Below are 26,891 nucleotides of genomic sequence, written 5' to 3' on the forward strand. Positions count from 1 at the left end.
AATAGAACAATTCAAGCAAAACACGTGAGAAATAAACTAGGAGCTTCAAACGAAAGTGAACATTATATAATTATGATATATTTCATACTGCTTAGTGGAGAAGTAAATTTCAATATATGCTTTTACGTAAACAGAAACATAAGATCATCAATATTATCATTTAGCATTTAGTAAAGACATGACCACTGGTAGTGACCTCTTATTCAAACTATTAGTAAGAATATATTATACATGTTATATGCTGCCAATAAGACAACTATCAATCAAAGTTGTAATGATGAATATGTACGCAATTATTAATGTATGTATGTCCTCCTATGACCTTTAGTAATGAAAACCATATGTTCCTTATGTCGTAAATACAGCATTAGAAATATTAGACTCTTTATTCATGTTATTGTTAATTTATCATTGAAGTAAAAGTGAGAGAGAAAAAAAAAGAAGGAGAAAACAAATAAAGAACGAAACCGACTAATACCAAACAAACGATACTTGTAGTTAAAAAAAAGCTATCTTGTTGTTTAGGGGTAATTTTTGAAATTTTAAATGTCTTGAATATTTAAAATACACAAAACATAATAATTTGCTAAGGTTTACGTATTTACTCACGGATCTGGCAACTATTTTTGGATATTTTATTTGAAAATCGTCGGGTTTTTTTGCAATATATTACAATTTTTGCAGCAACGAATGAATACTAAACGAGCTTTTTATGTTTTAGTCCGTATAAAACAATATTCTTTAACTGTTATAAATGTCGATGTTTTTACTTGCTAACTAACAAAATATTAATAAAAAATTATGTCTAGTATTTCAAAAGACCTCGAATCAAAATTCAAGTCATTACGAAACATATTCTGTATAGATTCAAGTTACGAAAAAAAAGAAAAAAAAAACCATTACTGTTTTTATGTAAAAGTTATTTTCAATGGTATTTAAACATGAACAAATACAAGGTCTTATTGGCTAGTCCTATTTGATCAAATGAGTATACGTGTTTTAAAGTTAACATATTGTAGCACCTAGAATTTAACAGAAAGCTGGGATTGCTAACTTTAATGTTTGTAAATAACCACTTTTGGTCGTTAATGCTAGGTAAAATTAAATTTGAACCTAATTCCGAAAATATATTTAACTTTAATTTTAATTTATCCTCATTCCACTGTCACATAGATTTTATTTTTGACAATTGAAAATAGAAAAAAATATTACGAAGGAAATCGATATAATAGAGAAATCATGGTATTAAAAATGAGCTCGAATATCATGATAACATTTTGTACTAATAACATGAACGACAATATATAAAACATTCACAAAATATGAAACGAGTGTAAAAATATAGAAAAACAGGCATTGTTACAACGAGGATCTAAAATTAAAGTTCGTATTTCGAAAGTAAACAATTACAATATTGCAAATTTTTCATCGTCTTAAGTTCATAGTAACGCTATCGAAACAGCTAAATTTACTTTGAAAATTATTAGTTTTGATTAACATGAAATGTCTATCCGAATAAATATATATAATATGTGTATGCAACTGAAATTATGCAGTTGTTGATATATCATAATCATCTTCTGTAGTTTGTCCAAAGAAATGATCATATGTATCTTCTTTCCCTTGCTCATTTCTTTTGTGACTTCCGGAGTCGTAAATAGTATCAACGGTATGGTTATAAATGTTATTCTCCGATTCCTTGTGACGATTATTTCCTGAATGGTCGTACACTCCATCAGATATAGCATATTGATCATCTTCTATAATTTTGTTCTCTGTATCATGAACAGGCTTTACAAACTCAAAGCCTACAGGAGTGTTAGAAAGTATTTGTCTATTGAAACCCGTTTGGGTTGGGTCTAATACCATATAACTGTCTTCTGTTCCAGTTTTGTTGTACGTAGTCTTATTGCAACTTGTTTCAGCGGTAGGATCAACGACCGCATATTCATCGTCATTCGGCATGTGATTGTCTGCAAATGTTTTATCCTGACGGCGTGCATATGTAGGTACCTGAACATCATCATTGACTAAACCGTTCACTGCACCTACGTTTGTGTAGTCGTGATTGTTATGAGCATTAGCACGAAGACTAGTATCACTACTCCCGTTATATTTGCCAGTATTTTGCATATGTCTCGAGTGATTAGCGGCTAGTGGTAAAGCTATGTCTTGACTTCCAATATAGTCATTTTCTCCGATATTGTTTTTTATTTTTTCTCTTGGATTGCTCCAAGTATGCCTTTAATATAGAAATTGTTAATGAAATATTCTGTGTTCAAAATCAAATTTTTTATATACAAATAAGACATGTCTGAATAATTTGTCAATCCAATAAACACGCTTTGATTGAAGCTTTAGTGCTGATTGCTGTCCCTTTACAGTCAATATTTTGAATTTTAATAGAAATTAGCAGATATTATTTTTAGTATTTCATGCGTATAAGTTGCATGGTTTAATGACACGGAATCAAATATTAATGTGAAAACAGTTTTGTGAAATGTTAATTATCAAGTACCAAGAATATTACGTCGATAATACGTTGAATAATTTAACATTCTAGTAATGGATAATAAATATACCTTCTTATCAGAATAATAATCACAAGAACAGCAAATACTAGTAACAAAGCACCAATAACCAGGCCTACAGTCAAACCTGCCAAATTAAAAAAAGTATTTATATCACATTATATATGGTTGTTGTAGTTTTAAGAACACCGTAACATGCGTAAATTAATATTTCAAACAGTCAATGTCATTGCCGAAGCAAGCAAAACATGGTATATCCATTCTGCAACCCCACTTGTTTTTAAGGCTGTGAAATGTTTTATTATTCAGTTTTAAGAACAATATATTTTCCAGTAAAAATGAGTGAAAATAGTTTTTGTTAATGTTTTTCCTAACTCTTTAAAATCGAAAAATTGGTTAGACCGGTAAACTGTATAGTCTTAAGTGGTGGTTTTCATGACTCCATAAATGCTTTAACTTTGAATTCTGTAAATAAAAATATGATTGGTATTCAATAACCATTCATACATATTGAACCTTTTTCAGTTTTCTGGCAATCCAATCAGGAAAAAGGCTGCTCGAGCCTTTGATTGAAATATTTTCTACTTCACTGATCACATTCATCGTGTTGATTTTGATAAAATCGCACGATTCTTCATTACCATGGACAAGTCAAAATAAAACAAAGGCAAAAGATGTAAAAAGGGATAATCAAACTCATTAGTCTAACACAAACAGACAACATCATGGCAAAAAGTAAAAAGCGACGAAAAAACAACAAGATGATGACAGGGGAGATGAAGGGACATCAGGTTCATGTGACACCTACGGTTTTACTCAACAAAGTGTCCATCGGCATCTTAGAAACAAAAATGGGGTAGTGGTCACCAAACAAATGATAGCGCCTATAAGCAAACAGGTTTAGAAAAGATTAAATTTCATGATCCGTAACCATTGGTTTAATAGCTTCATTTGAAGCAACAACTATCAAGGAAATCACAATAGGGAACGCAAGAACTAGAACATCCAATAACCCTTAAGATATATACTCCGTATGCAGGCGCTACTAAATTGATGCTACATGTCAATTGAAAGTTTACAGTTTGAAGCTTAAATCATCACTTTTGTCCCAAAGTTCAGTTTTAGACATAACGTTAACGTTATGCAAATTTTAAAAAGTAAATAAGAATTGGAGCGGAATAATTAATTGTACCTGAAGTACGATCCTTCGTTTCAAGATGTGTGAAATGTAATTTATAAAGCTTCTGCATGGATATTAGAATAACGCGATGTGGTATGATTGCCAATGAGAAAACTATTCACCAATGTTCAAATGAAGTGAATGTAATCAAAATAGCGAAGTAGATGTAAGCAATATAGCCAACCGGACGGCCGTCAACAATGACAAAACCTATACCGTATGGTCAGCTACAATAGGCCCTGCCATAAAAAATGTGAAACAATTGAATTGGGAAAACCAACGGACTACTTTATAACACTTTTTTTTAAGAAAAACAAGTATTACTTTCAATAAACGTGTCCTCTTTGTTTCGTTCTTTAATAAGAATTTTAATATTTTGACCTGACCATCACGGAAAAGAAATTAGTCATCGAAATGTGCATTTGGCGCCAACAAAATGGTACCATTAATGATATTCTCAATCGACCTCATTGTCAGTTAATAATTGTAAATCAATATATCAAGTATTACTACTTTGGGCATCTGCTATTTCAACTTCATTAGAGTAGATACTAAATCAATTTAGTCATCATAATTTGAATGATTTATTGATCTCATCATTATTGGAACATAAGCACACAACCATCAATTGATTACCATCTCTATCGAGGCATTTTCAAACCATATTTGCCTTTTATAAATCACGGAGACGCATGGTTGTAAGTGCGCTTTTCAGTGTTTGCGCAGTGATATTGACATTACGTACGCCATTTGTTTTCCAGTGTACGTATGTTTTCATTGTCTATCCTTCCATATTGTTTGCTACTTCTGAATTTTAATTCATTAACTTTATTTGTTATTTAGCTTTTCTTACTTGTCGACTTTGTTTTTATTAAAGTATAAAAAAGACCGTTTACCTGTTTCTGAATCGTTTGAATTGACTATTGCTCTTGCTGCAGTAATAGTCTCATCACTGACTGTAAACAAACATGATAAATCTAAGTACAAGCTATTGAAACCTCGCTATCACTGTGTTTAATTTTATATTTGATTATCTTATGACTTTCACATAACAAAGATGAGAAATAAATAGGAAATAGTGCTTAACTAATAGCTTAGGTTTCTTTGGAAATACAATATTTTAAGGCGACCGATTACTATGATAAAAGGTAAGATGTTTATGGTTCAGGTTCCTGTCATCTAATTAGTAACTCTTCTATAACGCATAGTTTTTCCGTTCTGTGTGTTCTAATCAAATATTTTGTAACTTATTCACAATAACTACACATGTAAAAACACATACATTGCTGACACGAAGTGTTTTGTTAATTAGGTTCAGTCAATTTCAATCGTTGGAATCGATTTGTGATTGATACATCGGAGACTCTTTTGGTTTAATATAACGATATTGTAGCCGGAAATGCAGCATATAATTGTTTATATTTAACGTGTTTATAAAATTGGTAACATGCGCAGATATATGCAGCAAATCAACAACATTTTTGTATTTGAGTACTTTAACATAGCAGGAAAAAAAAGAATAATTAAATCATGTAAATCTGAATATCCTGGTAAGTGATAACAATAACCAATTTTAAATTGTTTTTTTTACAAAATGATCAATATATTATGTCTACTTTATTCATTGAGTAAAATGATAAAACTTGTGATATAAATATTTTATGATTGAACTCATTGAAAGAACAGTTTACGGTCATCGAAGAATTTAAGGTAACCAATGGTAACCAACATCCGAAACAGATCAATCCTTAGAATGGCCATCTCCTCCTGGCAATATAGTGATTTTTCATGAAGCAACACTACTTTAATCATAAAGATAAGATTTAACGTATAGAGGATACTCAGGATTACAAGACTGCATACATAGTAAACTGCATCCGAAATCATCTAAACCACTTTTAAATGCAAAGATGACCAGTGTTGTTTCCTTTTATGTTATATATATATTCAACCATACCTGCACTTGAACTCTCACTTGAGGTAAATGATGTCGTAGTTTTCACAGCTGAAAATTATAATTGTTATTAATACTTTAGTTAGACTTTATTGTTTAAGGTGGTATGGGTGTCTTTCGTCATCTTGGATTGTAAAAAACGGAGAATCCTAAGTGAGGATTTTCAATCTAGTTAGCAAAATTTGATGCAGGAATGCAGATAACTAAGGTGAATTTGCATTTAAAAGAACAAATCTATAGGATAATAACTTATAAATATCAAAGTTTAGATTATTTTTTGCTTGATTTGTAATGTTTTTCAATTCGCATTTTAAGGGGAGGTAACTCTGAAATAATGCATTTTCTGAGGGAATCTACATGGAATTTTGCTCTTTTGTATTTTAGCTCGAAAAAAAGCACGGTGACCCTATCTTTTCTTTTGATATTCTCAAAGTATTTACTAAAAGCTATCTTATTGTATTTTATTTTACAATTCTATCATTTAGTTTAGCTTCTACTTACATAATGAGTTTTTTTTTCTGTATGATCGATACAAAATTTGTCATTTTGTCACAACCTGTAGCTTGAGAAAATGCGCGATAACATATCATTTTTATTATACTGTTGATCATATATCAATAGATACTACGCTTTTGCAAAGTTTGAAAAAATTCTATCATTCCTAATTTAGACTCCCATACCACCTTAAATGGATTACGCATGACGATATTCGAGAATCGTAGGGAAATGAATTTCACGAAGTGCGATACAATTTAAACGTCGTGTGTTAAAATCCTTTATGAATTGAAATATTAAAACACACTTTTGTCATCTCGTGTTTTAATTCCAAAAGAAAAGCCATAATGTATGATGTACAAAATAAATAACGAACAACACAATAACATGCCTTCACTTGTTACTCTTCCAGATGTAATATCTGATGAGACTGGTGTAGATTTTTGGTCTGAAAATAGATTTATATCTTCAACAATTGTAGAAAGAAATCGTCACTGATAATAAGATAAAAATGTTATAACTCGAACAAACATTTAGAGATCATAATCCATGCGAGCCCAGTTATACGTATATATTTACTTAAATGACAATATACGGACCATTTGTTTCTGAATATTTATCAAGACAGGGCACAAACAGGACTAGTATTCAATTGTTCACCGACAAAGTATACTTAATGGTGTCGTTTAAACGTTTGTGACTCTGCCAAACAAAGTCAATTAATATGTTTTGTACAACTGTTAATCGTCCGCTCATCATTTGTAGAGCTGTTTAAAGTTCACGTTCTTTAAATGTTTTCATCGACAATTTGTATGTGAGTTATATAGAAGTTTGGTATTTTTGCTTCGAATCAATCACCTCAAAAATAAGGTATATTCATTAATTAGATATTGGAAGACGTTTTGATATAGAAGATGACGAGCATGATCAAAGTTTTTGCGTACGTAAAAACAGGAAACAAGAGACTTTAACCGAAAATAAAGACAAATACATGAAAAAGCAGACAAACACACGGGACACTGTAATTGTTAATGTGCTTGTTGCTGTTTATTTGCTCTTTGTGTGTTTTTATTTGCTGATTTTCAGTCATAAATGGATATTCCTTAATCTTTGTTTTTCTATAGTTGGTTCGTCGAATAAAAAACGAGTTCACATGGTTTACACATGGTTGCTTTTAACCAATATTATTCCTAGAAATGTAAAGGTGATAAGATCAGACTAATTACAACAATTTACAACCATTATATTAGTTTTCAAAGTATAGTTTTAAAAGTAGTAGCTAAATTCAAACGGCATTACCCTGATTTTGAAATAAGTGTCTGCATCATAATCTTTACTTTTATTCTTTTTTAATGGAAAGAGTCCATGCGTTGCAAAATTTAATATCAATCCAAGTATTTCAAATACTAATTTATAAAACACATGTGTTGATGGGCTGCTTCGATGTTTTCAAAAGACTTCCATGATAATGAAGTACATGATTGAAATCTATGACCCTCGTAACACTTGTAACATGCAATTACATTTTGATAAATAATTTCAAAACTCAAGCCAATCTAACAGTGTTGGTAAGTTTTGTTGATTGATACAAACAATGGGTCACACACATTCTATTTACGGAACTCTATAATATAAGGATATAGTGAATGCCGAAAACATCATACATATAAATAAGAATTGCAATGGGGAAAGTTTTAAAAAAAAAAATACCAAAGAGAAGAAAATAGCCGAAGGCCAGCAACGGGTCTACAACACGGCGATAAAGATCCCCCACCCGTAGATGGGCGCCAGTTGGCCTTTAAAAAAAACTAGTTCAGTAAAAATGAACGTCATACTAAACTCGAAAACATATATGAATTCAAATTTAAAATCTTATTAGTCTTAAAAATGCCGTAGACTTCTGAATGGGGACAGGCACGAACAATACGGTGGGTTTAAACATATTTTGTGAGAAATATACCCTTCTCCTATACCTCTAGCTAATACATTAATGTATGTTACGTAACATGCATAATACAGTAGTTAGGTAATATTTTGTATCCTACAATATGTAATATGCTTGTATTTTAACTATTATATGTTCCGTATTTGTTATTTATCTTGGAGTAGTAACGCTTAATTCCAATGAAAACGGGGCGAAGAACATAGACAAGAAATAGTTTTTCAAAAATAAATATAAATTCATATACGTTTTTTGTTAATAATCAAACCTACCTGAACTTGAAGATCTTTTTGATGTAATAACTGACGAAACTGTAGTAAGTTCTTCGTCTGAAAATATACGTCTATTTTGTTTTTTAAATTAATAACTACAAACGATGGCCATTGGGAATACGATGTTTTAACAAACAGGTACTGTATGTATATGACGAAATATTTGTATGAACAATTCTATTTAAAACAATGCAAGTCCTGTCGGCATTTTTGTATGTAATTGTAAAACAGTTCGCGTCTATCCATCTGAACAATAATTTAATATCTATATAGCTATCGAAGGATGATAAACTTACTTAAGATATATTACCAAACTTTAAGAAACCTATCAGAACGCGATTCATCAAGGTTTCAATGTCAGAAACTAACTGTTTAACTAGTCATGGTTATCGGCTATTTTATTTTATCAAATGATGTATTTTGATTGTACTTAATCATGTTCCGGTATATTTACAAGACTTAGTATAGATATAGATATACAAAACAAAATCAACAATATTTTTGTCAAACGCTTTAGTCATTCGATTATTAAAAAGGAGGTATGAAAAGAGTAATTTAAAATTACTATGAATAATTAAATTGCAAGGAATATTGCCACAGGGAAAGTTTCAAGTAAAAGAAAAGAAAATGTGATACAAATGTAAAAACACATTATAAATATGTTGACTTCTCAGAACTTTGTCAGGATATACTTTCACCGGAAGCGTTCAAACTATTCAAATTGATAAATTATTAAAGGAGATGATGTTATTGACTACCTACTAGTGCATATTTCACCTGAACTATATATGAAAATAAGCGTTGTGTCTAAGTTTTATAACAATTGGTTAAGGCAATCTATAGTTAAAGAACGGAAATAAAAATTCAGCAATTTTTATGTTTATAAAGTGGCATCAATCAAGAACAATAACAGAGACACACCAAATTTCAAACTTAATTGATCTTTATTATGTGGTAATGAGCATCTTCTATAAGTTTCATAACATTTGGTTGAGTCAAACAGTTTGCCAAACTGAAGTTAGAGAATGGAAACGAAAAATGCAGCAATTTTATATGTTTATAACGGGGCATAACTTATTATGTGGTAATAAGCATTGTGTATAAGTTTCATAACAATCGGTTGAGGCTAACTTATAATTAAGTTACAGAATGGAAAACCAACTTTGTGACGTACATGATATGGTCGGAAGGATGGACAGACGGTATACGTACAGAAAAAAGGGTAAAACTTAATGCCCACTCCACTAAGCAAGGGCATACATTTGTAAAAACAGTTAGAAGCTCAAACGAGGATATAAAATATCTGAAATAAACGATGTTTTTTTTATCAAGCACAAAAACAGAAAGAGAAAACATGTTAACAAAACTCCAAGGGAAACAGACGCAACCGCTAGTATTCATTGTTACCAAAATTCAACCCATCTATATAGAAACTAAAATATAATAATGAAACACTGGAATCTTATTTCACACAACACTGACATTTTTAATCATCAGCCCATTATAGTTTATAAAAGACATAAAAACTTACAAGAACTATTAGATATTGCCTCGTGGAGTTTAAACCTCTAAATAACTTCCTAACGATGTAGTTTAGAAACGCACAGTAAACATCATGTCAGTGACAAAGCATCGACCATTGTACTGAAGATACCTACAGGAACTAACAGAGTAGTAATTACACTAATGCTAGAAAAATTAAAGAAGCACATTTGTGCCACCTCAGTGATATGCATAGATTTTCCTTAATAATCGTAAAATATGTGAATGTCAGGGATGAAAAATCAATATGAAGAGCTTTAAATAATCAGCTGTTCTTACATATTTGTCTTTAGTCTGTATATAAGGCATATAACACATAAGAAAAAGAGTCGACGTGATTTTATAGTAAGTAAGAATAATTAGCTATAATCGGTCTTAACTCGAAACCATTGGCATATTTATACATATTGCACACCAAATCTGACTCCACTTTCAACAGGAGGTCCGTTGAGCAAATATTTACATCGCTAGGGTTCAAACTTATTGGTCAATCATATTGATAAACAAATTATTCGTTTGCAAAATTAACTATTGGTTGTGTTCCTTGGCTGTTTTGTAATGTTTTAACATTAATATTATATTGATGAACAAGAATACTGGCTTTGGCGTTGGCTAATATTAACATGTCTAAATCAAGGACGCGTCTCAGAAAAAAGTTGATCTCCTTATCATCATAAATAACAAATATCTCAGATACGTAAAAAGCAATTGTGTTGTCTTTAGCTATATATGCAATATTTTTTTATATGGTTAAATCCTAGTTATCCTACAGCCTGCCGATACCTATAATTTATACTTCTTTGACTGTCCATGGTGTTAAAACATTTCATCTCTTTGAAGTGTTTTAATTGATGTTAGCCGCTGATGCATGATTATGTTATATCAATTGTGTTGCGCATTTATCTAGCTTTCAGTAACTGGAAGTACTCTCAAATGGTACTTTGATGTTAATTTGACCTGTTGACACAATATGTTATGCAGTTTTGTTATTCAATGATTGCATTTTTAGTGCTATGTGTCGTCTCACTATGTTTAAATGTACCATGCACCTTTTATTTAGTAATACGATAACACTGCATTTCTGTTCTCGTACTATGAAAAACCAATTGATTTTGTAAAAAGAAATTCCGAACTCTTTAAAACAAAGTAATTTTATTTAAAGTTACCTGTGTACGTTATTTTGTTTAACAGCCACTTTAATATATATTTTATAGTGTTTCCTTTAATGTTGTAAGGTAATACTACTGATTCAAGTTAGGGTAAACGTTGGCGGTTGTTGAAACGTTTAAACGCAGGGTGTTTGCACCCGTCCTATATGTAAGTCGGTAACCTGTTGTTGAGAGGTTGTTGTTTTTTATGTGGTTTATGATTGTTTTTCGTTTTCTGGTTTTCTGGTTTGCTCTGTTTTAAACTAACCATTTCGAAGATTTTTATAGCTTGCTGTTCGGTTTATTTTTTTTTTACACATTATGACTTAGATGGAGAGGTGTCGCCTTAACACTCAAACAACATATTTTTATTTTATTTTATTTTAATTTTATTTTATTGTCCTTTTTTTTTGCCTTCCATGTTTCGACAAAGTGTTATCAATCTCTGGATGACTTATTGGGTTTTAATGTCCGTTTGATATGTTACGTTTCCTTTCAATTGGCGACTTAACATGTATGACATCCCCCTTCGTTTTCCAGTAAAACATACAAACGAGTAACAATAAAAATATGGAACATTTATCTGCGTGCATGAACTAGCTAATTCAAAATTAAATGTGTTGGGTGTTTTGCTTTAATAGGGATAAATAACTCCTATTACAAAACGCTTTGGATTAGGATATACATATGAACTATTTAAACATACAATTTTCTTATTCCGTTTTAATTGACAAGACTTTAAACTATTTTCTCACCTTCACATGTATGAATTATGTGATAATCATACAATTGAAAACATTCTGGATAATCACTTGTATCAGTTGACAAATCAATCAAACATGTTTCTGAATCATAACTTTTTTTGCATTCCTCCAAAAGACGATTTTTAGTCTGATTGTATATTTTAGAACATTCCTGTTTTTCTGGGTCAAATAACAAATGCAAATCCGCAAAGTTAAGGTATCCTTTAGGACATTCAGTTTCATTATGCGTTTTTTCGTCTATCGGAACACACATTTCCTCGTGATAACGTAACCCTGTAAAGATGTTTGAAGTATAACAAGAAAAGCTTTGTACTGCAAACAACATGCTAATCGAGAACGAAATTTGAATCCCGACTTCCCTTACTTTTTAAAACTTAAATCAGGAACTTGATGTTCAGTAGTTGTCGCTTGTTTGTGTGAAGTTGTTTTCGTTTCTCGTTTTTATATAGATAAGACACATGGTTTCGATCTGAGCGTCATCGATAAGTCTTATGTAGGCGAAACGTGCGTCTGGCTTATTAAATTATAAGTCTTGATACTATTTACACATGTAATTTTTGATACCCATTATAGCTTGCTGTTCGGTGTGAGTCAAAGTTCCTTATTGAAGACCGTACTGTGACCTATATTGGTTTACTTTTACAAATTGTAACTTGGATGAGAGAGCTATCTCATTTTCTTATATCTATTTATCTGTTTGATAAAGATTTAAAAACAACACTTTATGATTTGCATTCATCTGAGGTTTAACTTCGTTCGGTTCGATTATTGCCGAGTACTTAAGCAATTGATATATAAGTAACAGCTGAATGTACCTCAATATAATAACCACATCAATCCAAGGTCAACTTTGAATATATAAGTTTCTTAATTATCTATGAACGTTCTATATAAGAAATAATTGTTTTAATCGTATCAAAAGAAAATACTGGTTATTGGGCTGTTCAATGTCACCAATTAGTGCTATTTCACTAGGAGTGGTATCGATCCATTGCTTTTCAGTATTGACCTTTGGCAGGAACCGGAAATACGAATACTTATAATAAAAAGCATAGGATGCATAAAAATCGGACAGTTCAAAAGATATATGACCAACAATCCATCTGAGTCACTCTGCCTGAGTTAGTTGAAATGTTAGTTTCTTAATAACTTCTGAATCCCAGACGAATGCTTTTAGGAGCGTTGTTTCAGTTCAGGAGTACCGTTTTCTGATCTGATGATACATCAGAGACTGATAATAGTTATCAGGTACCAGGATTATAATTTAGTACGCCAGACGCGCGTTTCGTCTGCATAAGACTCATCAGTGACGCTGATATCAAAATATTTATAAAGCCAAACAATTACAAAGTTGAAGAGCATTGAGTATCCAAAATTCCAAAAAGTTGTGCCAAATACGGCTAAGGTAAAACATGAACAGCTGTTTCGACTCAATGATGTTAAAGTGAAGATTCGAGTACTGTTATATATATGACAATAAGAAAAATATAAAAAAAAAGTTGTTGGTTTACTTGCTTGTTATCTGAGTATAACTTTTAAGTTTTATAGGTAGCATAAACTCCACTCTTACACCAGATGTGTATAGTTCCGTTATATTGATAAAATTGGCATTTAAGGTTGATGTGACAATAAAAAGCTAGGATTCGGCAACCAAAAACCGTGTAAGTTAATATCATAGACATACAACACAACTGACTTAAAAATAAAAACAAACATACACAAATAATACAAATTAATCCAACAAAAACGCCAACAAATACTGTTTAAAAAACAGTAAACTTGACAATGACGTCAAGACAAAAAGTGTGTTACATTGATTGTACGTACATACCGTATATAACATTCACTTTCTCGATAAAGTTACAAATAAATAAATATTGATACAAGGGTAAACAAAATATACACAACATTTCACAAACTCTTTGTGTCGATCGCACCCTAGGAAACACCTGCACCAGGAATGTCCAAAGATTAAAAGTCAAAACCCCCATGTATTGCATCATACATAAACACGCCAGGACCAGTATCAATTGGTCAGACACCGATGCATTTTACAATATCTGAGAAGCAGCTGTTGCCTCATGAAATTTGTAAGAGTTGCATTTTATATACCACATATGTGGGTCGGGTTAGTTCACTGCTGCTACATGTAAGTATGTAAGGTGAGGTAACTTTATAAATTCAAAATTCAAATCGTCTCATTTGTTTTATGTATAGTACTGACGTGACTGCTGTTTTCAAATGGGAGTTAACTGTCTATAAATAATATTGAAAAAGCTGTATTGTATTTGTGAGTTCTTCAATCTCTTTTTAGTAGGATAGATTAACAGGGCGCAATGCAATATGTTTGGATTGTTTATGGAAATCACAGCATCAAAATTCCTCTTTTTGAAAAATAATAATCCAGATTCTTGTTTTCTACAAGTTTCTGAAGGAATTCCGTCTTAAATGAAAATAGAAAAAGTTCAGCCAGGAGAGCCGCAAAATGGGTTCCCATAGGAATGTTAACATCTGGCTGGAAAAATTTGCCTCTTATTCAACAAATACATTGTCGATCAGAAACATGTCTTCGTTGATATGAAATGGTATTTTTTGTTCACCTTTATCTAAATATGTAGAACGATATTCAAAAACTGTAATTTGGTAGCGTGTCTTTATCATTTGTTTAGTATTATTTCTTAAAAAACGTTTGTTAAACTTGTTATGTAGTATGTTGGTGTAAAGGGTGGGCAATTAAAGGTTTAATAATTTCAATTAGGTTTTGAATTTTAGATACAAGGGCCAATTACTTAGTATTGAACGAATATTGTTTCATGTTCATGTACAGCATATAGGCGCTTGATTCGTGTCTACTTGTAACAATTGTTATTTCATATCGGTCGAGAATAAGATTCTCTAATGGGATAAAAAGGAGTCACATGCCATTCATTATTCTTCAGTAATAAATTCAGATAAAAACGGACCAGAAAACCAGTCGTTAACGAACTTTTACATGAAAATGACCGGTGGGCGTGGTTTCCGTCTGATAATAACCGTTTGGGCGTGGTTTCCGTCTGATAATGACCGTTGGGGCGTGGTTTCCGTCTGATAATGACCGTTGGGGCATGGTTTCCGTCTGATAATGACCGTTGGGGCGTGATTTCCGTCTGATAATGACTGTTGGTGCGTGATTTCTCTGTTAATGACCGGTGGGGCGTGGTTTCACTGTTTAGAGAGATGTACCTTTCAAATTTTTGAATTTTTTGAAAAACTAAGGCTTTTCTACCTCAGGTATAGATTACCTTAGCTGTATTTGGCAAAACTTTTAGGAATGTTGGTCCTAAATGCTCTTCAACTTAGTACTTTATTTGGCCTTTTAAACTTTTTTGGATTCGAGCGTCACTGATGAGTCTTTTGTAGACGAAACGCGCGTGTGGCGTATATGCTAAATTTGGTCCTGGTATCTATGATGAGTTTATTCATAAAACATGTTCCTGTTTTTAATATCATATTTAAGTTGTTGAATTGTTTATTATATGTTTTCGTTAATTATAAAACAAAAGATAACTTGATTAAGTATTTATATACTGAAAAATTGCACTAAAATGAATGGCAGTATTTCTACGACGTGTCTTCACTCTTTGCCATAGAGATCGTACAACTACTCGAGTTCGCTTTAGGCATTTTGAATTAATGAGAATTTTCCAAAACATGGTTTCTCAATGAAATAAACATAATAGTCCTTGAAAAACTGGTCATTATCGTGATACATTGACTATCATTATAACATACCTGTGCAAGTTCCTTCAGCTAGAGAAATATCATCTATAGCTATATCGATAGTATTCCAATAATCACTACCTAGAATGCCTATAAATTTGATACTCATATTTGTTTTATTGTGAAGGTCTATCGTTCCCTTTCTCCATTTGTTTTCCTGGTTTCCATTTTCCGTCCAGACAAGATCATTATCAAGTGTGACATTTAATGTTTCTTTTATATAATCAGAATATTGATACAAATGATACCAAAACGTCAAACAAAAATTTCCACGTCCATTTAAGTCGACTCTTTGAAATTCAAGAAATGCAACCGTATCCTCGGTACTTTCCAAATACATATAATATCCACTATCTGTATTGTACAGAAAAGAATAATCTTAAAATAACAATCTTTGCATAAATACTGTAGATGCACCAATTTTTGGGGAATGACGGAAACATTGTATTCTAGCGAATATTTTATTTCGTGGTTCTTTTAAAGACTTCAAACAATACTTTAGAACTTCGTTAAACATTTAAATGCATGACTCACCTAAGTCCAAGACATCAACTATGAGTGGTTCCGCACAAACAAATAATGTTTCACATTTCTTGCATAAAATATAATTTAATTTAAATTCAAACAAATGAAAAGCAGATTTAAACACAAAAACAATAAAAAAACACAAAATAGAACAACACTTGTTTACTTCATATTTCTGCCATTATAAAAGTGTTTTTGTTGATGTAAAAGAGGCATCCTTTAACTGTCGCACGAAGTAATAAACAGTTTATTTGCATAAAGTCATTGAATGGGCTTGCAAAATCTTCAGATGCTATTGCGATACAGAAATAATTTGTTTTCAATAAATTTAAGTTAAAAGATAACAGTTTGAAAAAAGGTAGCAAATACAAAAACAAAATCCAATTAATATAAATGTCAATCTACCGAATTTATTATGCCGAGTGCAACTACATGCATGTCAAAAGCTTTTTGGCGGCAAAAAGGACTATTCTTGTGTCAGATTTTTTTTATCACCAATGACTGAAAGGAACATTCAAGATTGTCATGCTTTTTCGGCATAAGCTAGTTTGCCAATGTCTTTATATAGTTGTGGCAAGGATCAATCATAATTTAATACCTTGAGATAACTAGCTCAAACGCTGAATAAATGTGTCCGGAAAGTGTTTTGAAAAAAAATAATTTTGTTTTTGTACGTTCCATTACAATGAGTACGACAACTTCATCAATCCAACTCGATGTGTTGTCCAGTTTTATAATGAGATAAGTATAATAAGTAAGAACAAATACACAAAGGAGTAAACTATATCAGTACTCAACAGTAAATTGGAGACATTTTCAGTTGACTCCATGTAGAAACAGTTTATTTGCTGGTTCAAATGTTTTGTAAAATATATTTAAAAAAATACTGTTACAGGTCTGTTGATGATATTTCATTGACTATAAAATGGCTCAAGAAAACCATGTGCTTACCAGATGCAGTTGAATGATCAGTCGATGGACCCGTGTGATAGTATCGAGGCTCACCATTTTGTTTTTTCCAAACGTATTTATTTGAATCATCATTATTCCAAATACATGGATAACTATCAAAGTCACACTTAAGAATTGAAGCTGAAACGCAAGTTTGACATAATTACTCACAAAAAAAACTGTTCAATTACAATGCATTTTGTTTATTAAAACATGATATATTAAAAATCCACAATGAAAGACCCCTTTATACATGAGTTGCGTCCGAAAAAAAATTCTTGATTAAAACCCTGATCATTGATAAGTACTTGAATATCGCGAGAAGAATGTTGAAATATACATGCATATCTTAGATATATTTTCAGTGTTTGGCTGTAAATCTCAACTTTTGTAGAAGTTTTTAAGTTTTGAGCATCGATTTTCAATTATGAAACAAAAACATGATAATTGCATCTTGCGCTATAAAAGTGGCGTTTAGTGTGATAAAACCCTTTGGTACCTTCACAAGATAAAAACTGTTAACGCTAAAACAGTCAGACAATCAGTACACGAGGATAAATGATACAGAAAAGCAATTAACAAGGGTACTGCGGAATATTTTATTTTATCTAATACTGTTCATGCAATTAAATTGTAACCGCCACACAATAAAACTACAATTTATCTACATGAAACAGGGTCTGTTTTATGCCCCACCTACGATAGTAGAGGGGCATTATGTGTTCTGGTATGTGGGTCCGTTCGTCCGTTTGTCCGTCTGTCCCGCTTCAATTTAAGTTTTTGGTCAAGGTATTTTTTGATGAAATTGTCCAATTAACTTGACACTTAGTACACATGTTCCCTATGATCTGATATTTCTAATTCCAATGCCAAATTAGAGTTCTAACCCCAATGTCACGGTCCACTGAACATAGAAAATGAAAGTGCGAGTGGGGCATCCGTGTACTTGTTTTCGGAGGGCTCGATAATTTTTCAAAACGAATAACTTGGCCTAGTGATTACTGAAACTACAAATAACAGTATGCAAATGAATATTATGCAACATAAAAAAAATCAGGACACAATTTTTAAAAAAGTGGAAACATGGCGGGAAAACAATCAGCATGCGTAGCAAGAGATGAAGATAAAATATCAATCAGGAAAATATCCTCCGGCACCCACTCCCCCAAAATTAACGTCTACTCATCATCTGCCCTTTCGAATATACATGTACTGTAGTATCTATGTACTTCTTGTACGCATACAATCCTATTTGTAGTAACAGTTTATGTTGAGATGTTTTTTTTGCAGTCCGTGCTTATCGAAGCGTTGCAATTTCCTATGCAAGATATTAAGGGAATATTAAACACAAGGACCATTAATTGAATGTGTAAATTCATACGTCTATTAGTTAAACTGATTCAGCTACATTTTATGTATTTATGATATGTCTAATAATTAAGTGCTTCGGTGAATGAATGAATAATATGATAGCAATTATATACTCCATTGAAGTATGAATCTTTTTACAAGAAAATATAAGGATACAAATGATTTGTGTCAATGATGGAAATTAATTTTTCGAATGTAAAAAGTAACAAATATATTACTTATGCCCACAATAAGTATAATGAGGTTGTTTCAAACCATGCTGTACGTTCATACTTACAATTGCACTTTTGATTTTCAATAAGAATATCATCAATCACTATCGTTCCATATGAACCGTAGCTGCCATGTTTTACTTCAAAACCAAGCTTGTAGGACTTATATGTCGTCATCTGCAAAGGAATTTGAATGTGATTCCATTTGTCGTAATCGTGTTCTGGTACTTGTAACAAAATATTGTCGTTTTGGAGTATATATAAACTGTCTATATAGCTTGTCTTAAAGTACCAAAAGGAAAGACACTGTTGCTGTGTTGCAACTATGTATCCGCTTTCTAGTTTTGCAGTGTCACCTTCATCCGTTGTCGACCAAAATGATTCAGTATAAACGTAACTACCAGTTCTTGCTGAAGTATAGAGTAATTTATAGATGAGTACATACATAAAAGAAATGAGTCGCATCAACCTGTATTTAGTTCAAACCTGTGTAAATTTATATTAATAGGTATTAATTAGAAAAATGTATGTTTGCCATCTTTTTTATTTTCCTTCTTTTTTACCATAAAAGAATAGTTCAAAGTATGATCTTTTTGAAGTAAGTATAATTGTTTTGCTTTCAAAAATATATGTATCGTAACTATCAGATCTCATTGATATACCTATATGGAGTTTTTTTCTTTCAGAACCATAGGTCATTCTTTTTTAGAATCAACCTGGACGATACCATGTTTCAATGATATAATTATGCTCCAAGGCATAAAATAATGACCTGTATGAGGTAGTTATTTTCCTTGATAAAAATACAATCTATAAATTACTTCAAAATTTTACTCGTCTGATAGTTTTTTGTTGCCGATTTCGGAACTTATTTTATAAAGTTCAATAGATGATAGGTGTAAAAGAAATTGTCTTTGCCTGCATTTTAATTTTACAAACAAATATAAAATGAAGTTTTGTTAATTCATCGATACAATACAGAAACATTATCATATATGTGAGATAAATTCTAATATAGACTTTCATAAAATAAAGCCAGATTTAACATAATCGCGTGTAAGTTTTTGAAAATCATATTTAGTCACACTGAATAGGTTGATTGATTGTTGGTTGTTTGCTTAACGTCCACTGGCAAATATCTCATACATGTTCAGGACGATACATACTGCATAGGAAATCATATTGTGACATCCATGTATTTATATTTGTCTTCGTGTCAGTTCTTCGCTTTTTTAAATTTATGTTTAACTTTTACTCTATCAAATGATCAACTAATAAGATAATCTTATATTTTATTGAATAATATTCACGTAGCTCACAATAGGGTCGGGTGGGGAAGGTATATAATTTTATCCTGATCATCTATAAAAAAAAATGTATTGCTATTCAAAAGACAATCTTTCTGAACTTTTCATTCGATTCAATTAAAATTGTTGAAAAAATAACCACTTTTCCGCGATAGGAATGTCATTACAAATTAAAAAAAAACATACCCCCCTATTCATTAAACTAAGTTGATACAATTAATTCCTTTCAATGTGTCTTGTATTTGTCATACCCCGTTATCGGATGGTAACAATTAATTTGTTTCTTTCTTCATGCAGTTACAGTAGTATTTTTATTGTGTATGGATGATCATTTTGAAAAGGTTTATATCTAGATTAATTAGTGAGTTTTATTTCACATTCTAAATGAGACGTAAGGCGTATTAAAACCTAAACGCATAAGAAAGGAATATCCCACTTTGTTGTGGTCGGTAAATTAGGATACTGAATTTTGCAAATCTTTATAAAAATAATATTTTTTTGACGGTATATAAGTCAGATAATGCATATTTGAAGGGTTTTCGTGTCGTAGGTGGTGTCAGGATTGCTCACAGAAAGACCTCCTTACGATTGGTCTTGCATTTGATCAATCTTGACACCCCTCGGTGTGTTCTACGACAAGAAAAACCTTCAAAAATGTTATATAAAATCCGAACTGTCGTGTCAGATTCAGCTTGATATGCAGAAATATTTTCCCTTCATTCAACAGACAGTTAAGAAATGTCATCTCCTTTTAACGTTTTTGTTTTTATTGCTATTATTCGTAATACATGATCTACATGTAATATTAAAACAATTTTTCTTTGGTTTTTTTTCTTTGTTTTTTTCTTTTTTGTTTGTTTATTATTCTTGTATGCTTGCTTACTTTAGTTTCAGACTTTTCTATGTGGTTTAATATACAGTTTGTGGTTAATACAATGTATGTTCACATTATTTGTTTGTTCTCTGTGGTTTATTTCATATTCAATTATATAGTTTTGATGCTGTTGGCGTGGACTATCGCATGCCTTGCATGAACACTTGCATCATTCCTTGTACCATAAAACTCTCACATCTGTTCGTCAAATAATACAATACAGTATTTGTCTACTTTTCTGTGAGACTGTTTTACATCCTTGATAAAAAAAAAATACAGCGTTATTACGTATCTATCTATTACAGCTTGTTGTTCGGTGTGAGCCAAGGCTCCGTGCTGAAGGCCGTACGATGACCTATTATGGTTTACTTTTTTAAAATTGTTATTTGGATGGAGAGTTGTCTCATTGGCACTTACACCACATCCTCCTATACCTATCATTTATTGTACACAATAATGCGATATTCAATAGAAAGCAAATCATTTAAAGGAAGAATTAATCGGAAATACTCACATGCTGTTGTATGATCGACTTTTGGGGACCGATAATACGGTCGAAGTCCTCGTTTCCAATGAAAGTTATTATTTGTTTGTAAAGGCAACCAATCACACAAGATTGCTTCGAAATCACAGCTTAAATCGATTATTGCTGCAAATAAACACATATATAAAAAAAATGCCATATTGTAACATGTGTTAAGAGTTTTAAGACATGAACTTATTATAATACACGTGTTTAACCATCCGCCTAGTAAAGCATATATGTGTATCAAATAATTAGAAGAAGTTACACTAAAAGCGTTCAGTCATCATTCTTTGCAGTTGGACACGATAAAGTCTGTGTTTTTGAATGACAAAAAATGATTTCCTAAAAGAAGTGGTGAAGTTTATACTAATTGCATGGGAAGCGGTAAAAGATTTTTTTCATATTTAGTCTAGCTATTATGGTTGTTAAAGGTAAAATTGTATTACATATTAAAATAAAGGTAGGTTCACACTGCCGATTAGATCAACTCAATAATCCCGATTGGCCATATTTCCACGACCATGTGTAACATGGTGTAACAAAATTCTTGATCGGATCTGTGTACGACTTCTACCCGACCGCTATATCTTTAACTTTAGCTCGACCATTTACGTCTCCTTAATGACTCCATCACAACTCAAACCCGAACACAAATTGAATACATATTTGATTATTCCGACCATTTCACGATCTCTACACGATCTGTACTCGACTAGCCAGACTAAATAATCTAGACTCGATCTCAGCCCGATCTCAATCAGACCATCTCGACCTAATCATATAGAGGTCGAAGGGATAGTCTGGTATGTACAATTTCAGTATAAGGAAACGTCGGAATATTTTATGCCCCGCCGCAGCGGAGCGGTACTAAGTGTTATCCTCGCCCGTTCTTACAATGTCATTGCACAATGACATTGATATTAGAAGAATGCTCAGGGGCCAACATACCTGATATACTTACCTTCTGGAGCACCTGATATAGGTTTTTGTCGTATTCATTTGGCCGTAACAATAAATACTTTACATTATGCATTAGCAAAGGTTAAGTAATAACTGTGTTATACAGGTTAGACATTGACATTGAAACCCGATATCACCATTTAATCTTTTTAATTGGTCATAATCACAAAAAGACAGCAGTCGGATTAACATGTTGATGTAACATGTGTTTTCCCGAAGGCATTAATTCGGAAAGCATTTAGTATAACATAATAAAACAAATGTCTTAAATGGCAGATGCTATACTAATATGTGTACTTAATTATCAATATATTCGTTATCATTTTGACTTCAACTTCATTACATATACCCTGAAACCGTTAGAACTTGAGAAAATGTGTCTCTAAAACCGCCCAATCTACTGAGTATACGAAATAAGAAGTAAATTTTAATATTGCTTAAAATATGATATGTACAATGTAAATATATATGTGCATTATGCACGATTATATATATCAATATATTAAGTTATTTACTAAAAATAAAAAAAATAGATGAACCCATTTATCAAAAACCCTTTTCCTGACATTTAGTCGAATACTTACTTTTGCAAGTATACCAGACGTTAAAGTATCCATAGTCCTGTAAACACCAATGGTTGATTATCTCATCATGTATATCAACTTTGCAAGATACCCGTTTGTTGCATTTTTCGTTAATACTCTCAATAGCATTGTCTGGTAAGGTACATTCGTCAGAAGTTGTCAAACATGTAGTGTTGCTTCGTCGGACTGTGACGTCAATATTGTTAATAACTTTTAAACCATCACCACATTCAAGCTGAATAGTAGAACTCACAGGAATAGTATATTCTTTATGATCTAAAATTATTTAACAAGAAGGATATGCGGTAGAACTTTTTAATCAAGAAAAACAACCACAATAAACGAAAAACAATATATGCATATCCATTTTTAACATTAGTTCCGGTAGAATGGACTATGTTTTATGTAGCTGGTAAAGGTCTTAACTGATTAAGTACGTAATTAAACTTTACAACATGACCCTCATAACAGGCAAACGCAAGTATTGAATGTATATCAATGTATAGCAACGAGACATGTTGCCATAACGTCCTAATTCAGCGTGTCAAATTGTTTTAGATATTTAAAGAAATGGAACTCAACATCTGCTATTCAATTTTAAGGTTGGGAATTTAAGCATGAATGCAATTTGTGTACTCCTCAAACACATTTTGCTATAATTCAAAATGGATTCAAAATTAAATTGGTGAAATTATATAGTATGAAACGAAACATATACAAAATAAATTGAAAATTTTGTTTAAATCATAAACAACGTGGGTGAAAAACTCTCAAAATAGATGCAATGTGGGTACATTCCCGTTATATAATCAATTAATATGTAACCCTGATCATCATTCTCAATCTTAGAATAATCACACATATTTTTTTTATGCAATAACATTCAGTCAAGGTTGAACTGCATGACAAAAAGAAAGAATATGAAATGATTTTAATGGCCTTATCGTTGACATTTCAAAAGTATTCTAAAGGAATATGTATCTAGCGACAGAAAAAAGATGTACAAAAAAAATTGATACATTTGTGTATGCATATTGTGCATGTTGTGCTAGACATATGATATCATGAATACTATAGAAAGATTGACAAATTCTATAATAGAAATTTATCTAGTTTGAATTTTTCAAATTGATTTAAGTTTATTTTTCGATTCTGTACTCAACTGTCCAGAAGTTAAAATATAACCCAAACTGACCAACTTGTCACCAATATATTGAAAATGGAATAAAGTGATGAATGAAGTTTGAACAGATTTAAAACAATTCGGCAGAATTATCTAATATGCTATACGTTCATAAATTAGAGTTTGTAGTATAATTGCAAAAAAGACGACACTCTACTAGAGACCAAATGAAATAGGAGTTTTTTGTCATTTGTCACAATATGGGTTTGTTAAGATTAACCAATACCGTCAGTTCGAAAAGCACCGAAAATGACAATGTAAAAAAAATAAACACTTAAGTCCTGATTTACGTTTATCATAAATAGTCTTTCGTTTTAATATATCGATATAATGATGTATTCATATTTGATGGATTGATTTGTTCTCTTTCGATACATGCTCAATGTCAAACATAAACTATCTATCAGTGGGAATTAAAATAGTAGTTCAAAAGAGTATGCTCGATTCTTCGTAATTAAAAATTAAAAATAGAATCAGGTCCGCAAACAGATGTGCTCAGTTACTTTCCTTACAGATCAAGTGCAATCATCATATCAAAAGCAGATGCAATTGAAAAAAAATATCATTACTTAAAAACGACATTATACATCTATATATTCACATTCTGTCCTTTAGATACACTTTGATAAGATAGGTGTGTGACTATTGTCTAAAAAGGGAATATGACGCACGATGGTATATTGCGTTAAAAAATCTAAACTACCAACATATTCGAAAGGATCAAAATGATCATGCAATTTATCAGATACTTACATTGAATTTTGAAACTCTAAAAGAAATTAATTTTACTATTCTAAAAGTCCTGGTTTAAAAAATGATATTACCAGTTTTTTTTTATTGTACTAAGGGTATTAGTAAGAGGCGTATGCAGTTAAGTAATGAAAAAAGACCCGAAGACAAAATTCATCTTTATTTGTAAGGTGTTTTGAGCAGCTAAAAACATTTGTAAAAAGCCAGTATACATGTTTAGTTTAAGATTGCATCTTATTCTGTTTGGAAAAAGATAGAACACAGTGTATGCTTGATAACGATGTCATGGTTACGAACATTATGTTAGTTTAACTTTTTGTAAATTTTTATCTTCTTTGAAGAACATAAGTATCAAATTTACGTCACACGATACTGATATTGTTTGGATAAAAACCAAAAGGAAACGACCGATTCAAACAATTTAACCACCTGTGATTTTCAACAGTGTAATAGATACATGTATTGTTATATCCATAATTGCATTTCATATGTGAGATGTATTTCATAAATTCTGATAGTGCCGACATTAAACATTAAATCACAATTATTTCAATATATTTCGTGTTTTTTTTTTCAACTTCATACATAATTTTGGTATGTGACATAGACGAAAGTCAGAAAAGGGATGGGCAATACATGAACGGACGAAAGTTCTACATGTTAGTGATTAGAAAATTAGCTAAATCTCGAGATCGATAAATGTTGTATTGTAAAGTACCCTTTTTTGCTTGATTTAAAGTGTGTTTTCAGCTGCTTCATTATTACAGTTACAGGGCACTGGTACTAAAAACAATTGAGTAACACTGCCTATTATTTTTGTGTTATGGGTTGCTTTAAGTTTAAATAACAAGACAAACCATTACAGAAATGTTGCCAGATCATGAAATATATTTTTACTTTGGAGTTAATATTGATTACTAATAGTGTCTTTGCATTGTAAATAAACATATGATACATATCCGTAAATCAGCTTTTGGCATGATACGGGGGTTGTTCTCATATCTTATACTATATAATTGGGTAAAACAAGACCACTAACAGTAGAGACCATGCTTGATTTTACTTTTTTTACAAAATATTCATTCAATGCAGTATTCTAGTAGTCTTATGTAAATGTATGTATTTTTGTAGTTTCTTCTATATTTACTGTTCAAACATAGGTCTAACTCTGCGTACTCCTGGGTTGTCGTTCATCCCGCGTTGAGTAGAGGTATAGGGGCGGTTGGGATCTCACATGACATGTTTTACTCTGTCGCATATATACATCTCTACCACAATCAGGAACCTCTCTCCTGTGTTAGTCCTGAATGTTTTTTGTTTTTAATTGTAGTTCATTTATATGTTTCGGAGTTTAGTTTGACGCCAATTTGCGCTGACCTAGTATGCATTATCGTTTAAGAGCCGGATGAAGCTTGCATCTGGGCATGATATTGTATACATTTGGAGAAGGATTTCTCGTTTCCATTTTCATTTTTTTAAATAATTAATCGCAAAAAATCAGAAAACATAATCAAAGATACGATATACATCATCTAAGTATCTAATGTGTGATATTTTCTAATGAATATAATTCAAGTTCACTACATAGTTCATTTTGTGTTCTTTGACATCTGTAAACATAAGTGTGAATTTTACATATAACATCAAATTTTGATTATGTTTTTAAAAGATCACTTACATGGTTGTGCAAATTCAAGAAACTGCAAAAGTGTCCACAAAATCCTTACATTCCTTATGTAATTCATTTTTCCTACAAGGAAGTTACAATGGTCGTTGTAAATAATAATAATGTATACTTAACGATTGTAAAAGGTAAAATTTATTTTTGTATTTAAATTTAAAGTCGAATAACTACGCATTCATATTGTTTAAACATCACCGATATCAGATACTGATATTGACAATGTCTGGAACGCCACAGCTGTCTTATATGGAACTCTGATATTACTTTATGTTGTTTTATTATTACGTAATGATATTTTGTCTTTACTTAATATGGTTTTGACATTACGTTATGATGTTTTAATATAACTCAATATGGAATAGTCATTACTTAATGAC

General features: G+C 31.4%; 2 protein-coding genes across 2 annotated transcripts; both read right to left on the bottom strand.

The window, feature by feature from the left end:
• Positions 1–1,373: 1,373 nt before the first annotated feature.
• On the bottom strand, positions 1,374–16,159 carry LOC139490083 (uncharacterized). The gene is made up of 8 exons (XM_071276936.1): positions 15,600–16,159; positions 11,820–12,101; positions 8,375–8,431; positions 6,537–6,608; positions 5,669–5,716; positions 4,608–4,667; positions 2,583–2,658; positions 1,374–2,242 (listed from the first exon to the last, which is right to left on the bottom strand). The coding sequence occupies exons 1-8, from the start codon at positions 15,925–15,927 to the stop codon at positions 1,549–1,551; spliced, it is 1,617 nt and encodes a 538-aa protein (XP_071133037.1). The 5' UTR covers positions 15,928–16,159; the 3' UTR covers positions 1,374–1,548.
• Positions 16,160–18,652: 2,493 nt separating this feature from the next.
• LOC139490084 (meprin A subunit beta-like) lies at positions 18,653–26,713 on the bottom strand. Its single transcript, XM_071276937.1, has 4 exons — positions 26,509–26,713; positions 22,898–23,173; positions 21,342–21,476; positions 18,653–19,056 (listed from the first exon to the last, which is right to left on the bottom strand). Exons 1-4 carry the CDS (start codon positions 26,573–26,575, stop codon positions 18,653–18,655), a joined length of 882 nt encoding a protein of 293 aa, XP_071133038.1. The 5' UTR covers positions 26,576–26,713.
• Between the last annotated feature and the right edge of the window lie 178 nt (positions 26,714–26,891).

Source organism: Mytilus edulis, chromosome 9 (assembly GCF_963676685.1).
Source record: "Mytilus edulis chromosome 9, xbMytEdul2.2, whole genome shotgun sequence".
NCBI classification, from domain to species: Eukaryota; Metazoa; Mollusca; class Bivalvia; order Mytilida; family Mytilidae; genus Mytilus; species Mytilus edulis.

Coding starts and splice junctions, on each gene's coding strand:
- LOC139490083 (XM_071276936.1), bottom strand. CDS start 15,927: ATGTATTTGGAAAGTACCGAGGATACGGTTGCATTTCTTGAATTTCAA. Junction 6,609..8,374: donor AAAAAGATCTTCAAGTTCAG/GTAGGTTTGATT, acceptor ATCTATTTTCAG/ACCAAAAATCTACACCAGTC. Junction 5,717..6,536: donor TGAAGGCATGTTATTGTGTT/GTTCGTTATTTA, acceptor TATAATTTTCAG/CTGTGAAAACTACGACATCA.
- LOC139490084 (XM_071276937.1), bottom strand. CDS start 26,575: ATGAATTACATAAGGAATGTAAGGATTTTGTGGACACTTTTGCAGTTT. Junction 23,174..26,508: donor TCTTGAATTTGCACAACCAT/GTAAGTGATCTT, acceptor AAATAATTTTAG/ATCATAAAGAATATACTATT. Junction 21,477..22,897: donor CGTCTGGTATACTTGCAAAA/GTAAGTATTCGA, acceptor GTTTATTTGCAG/CAATAATCGATTTAAGCTGT.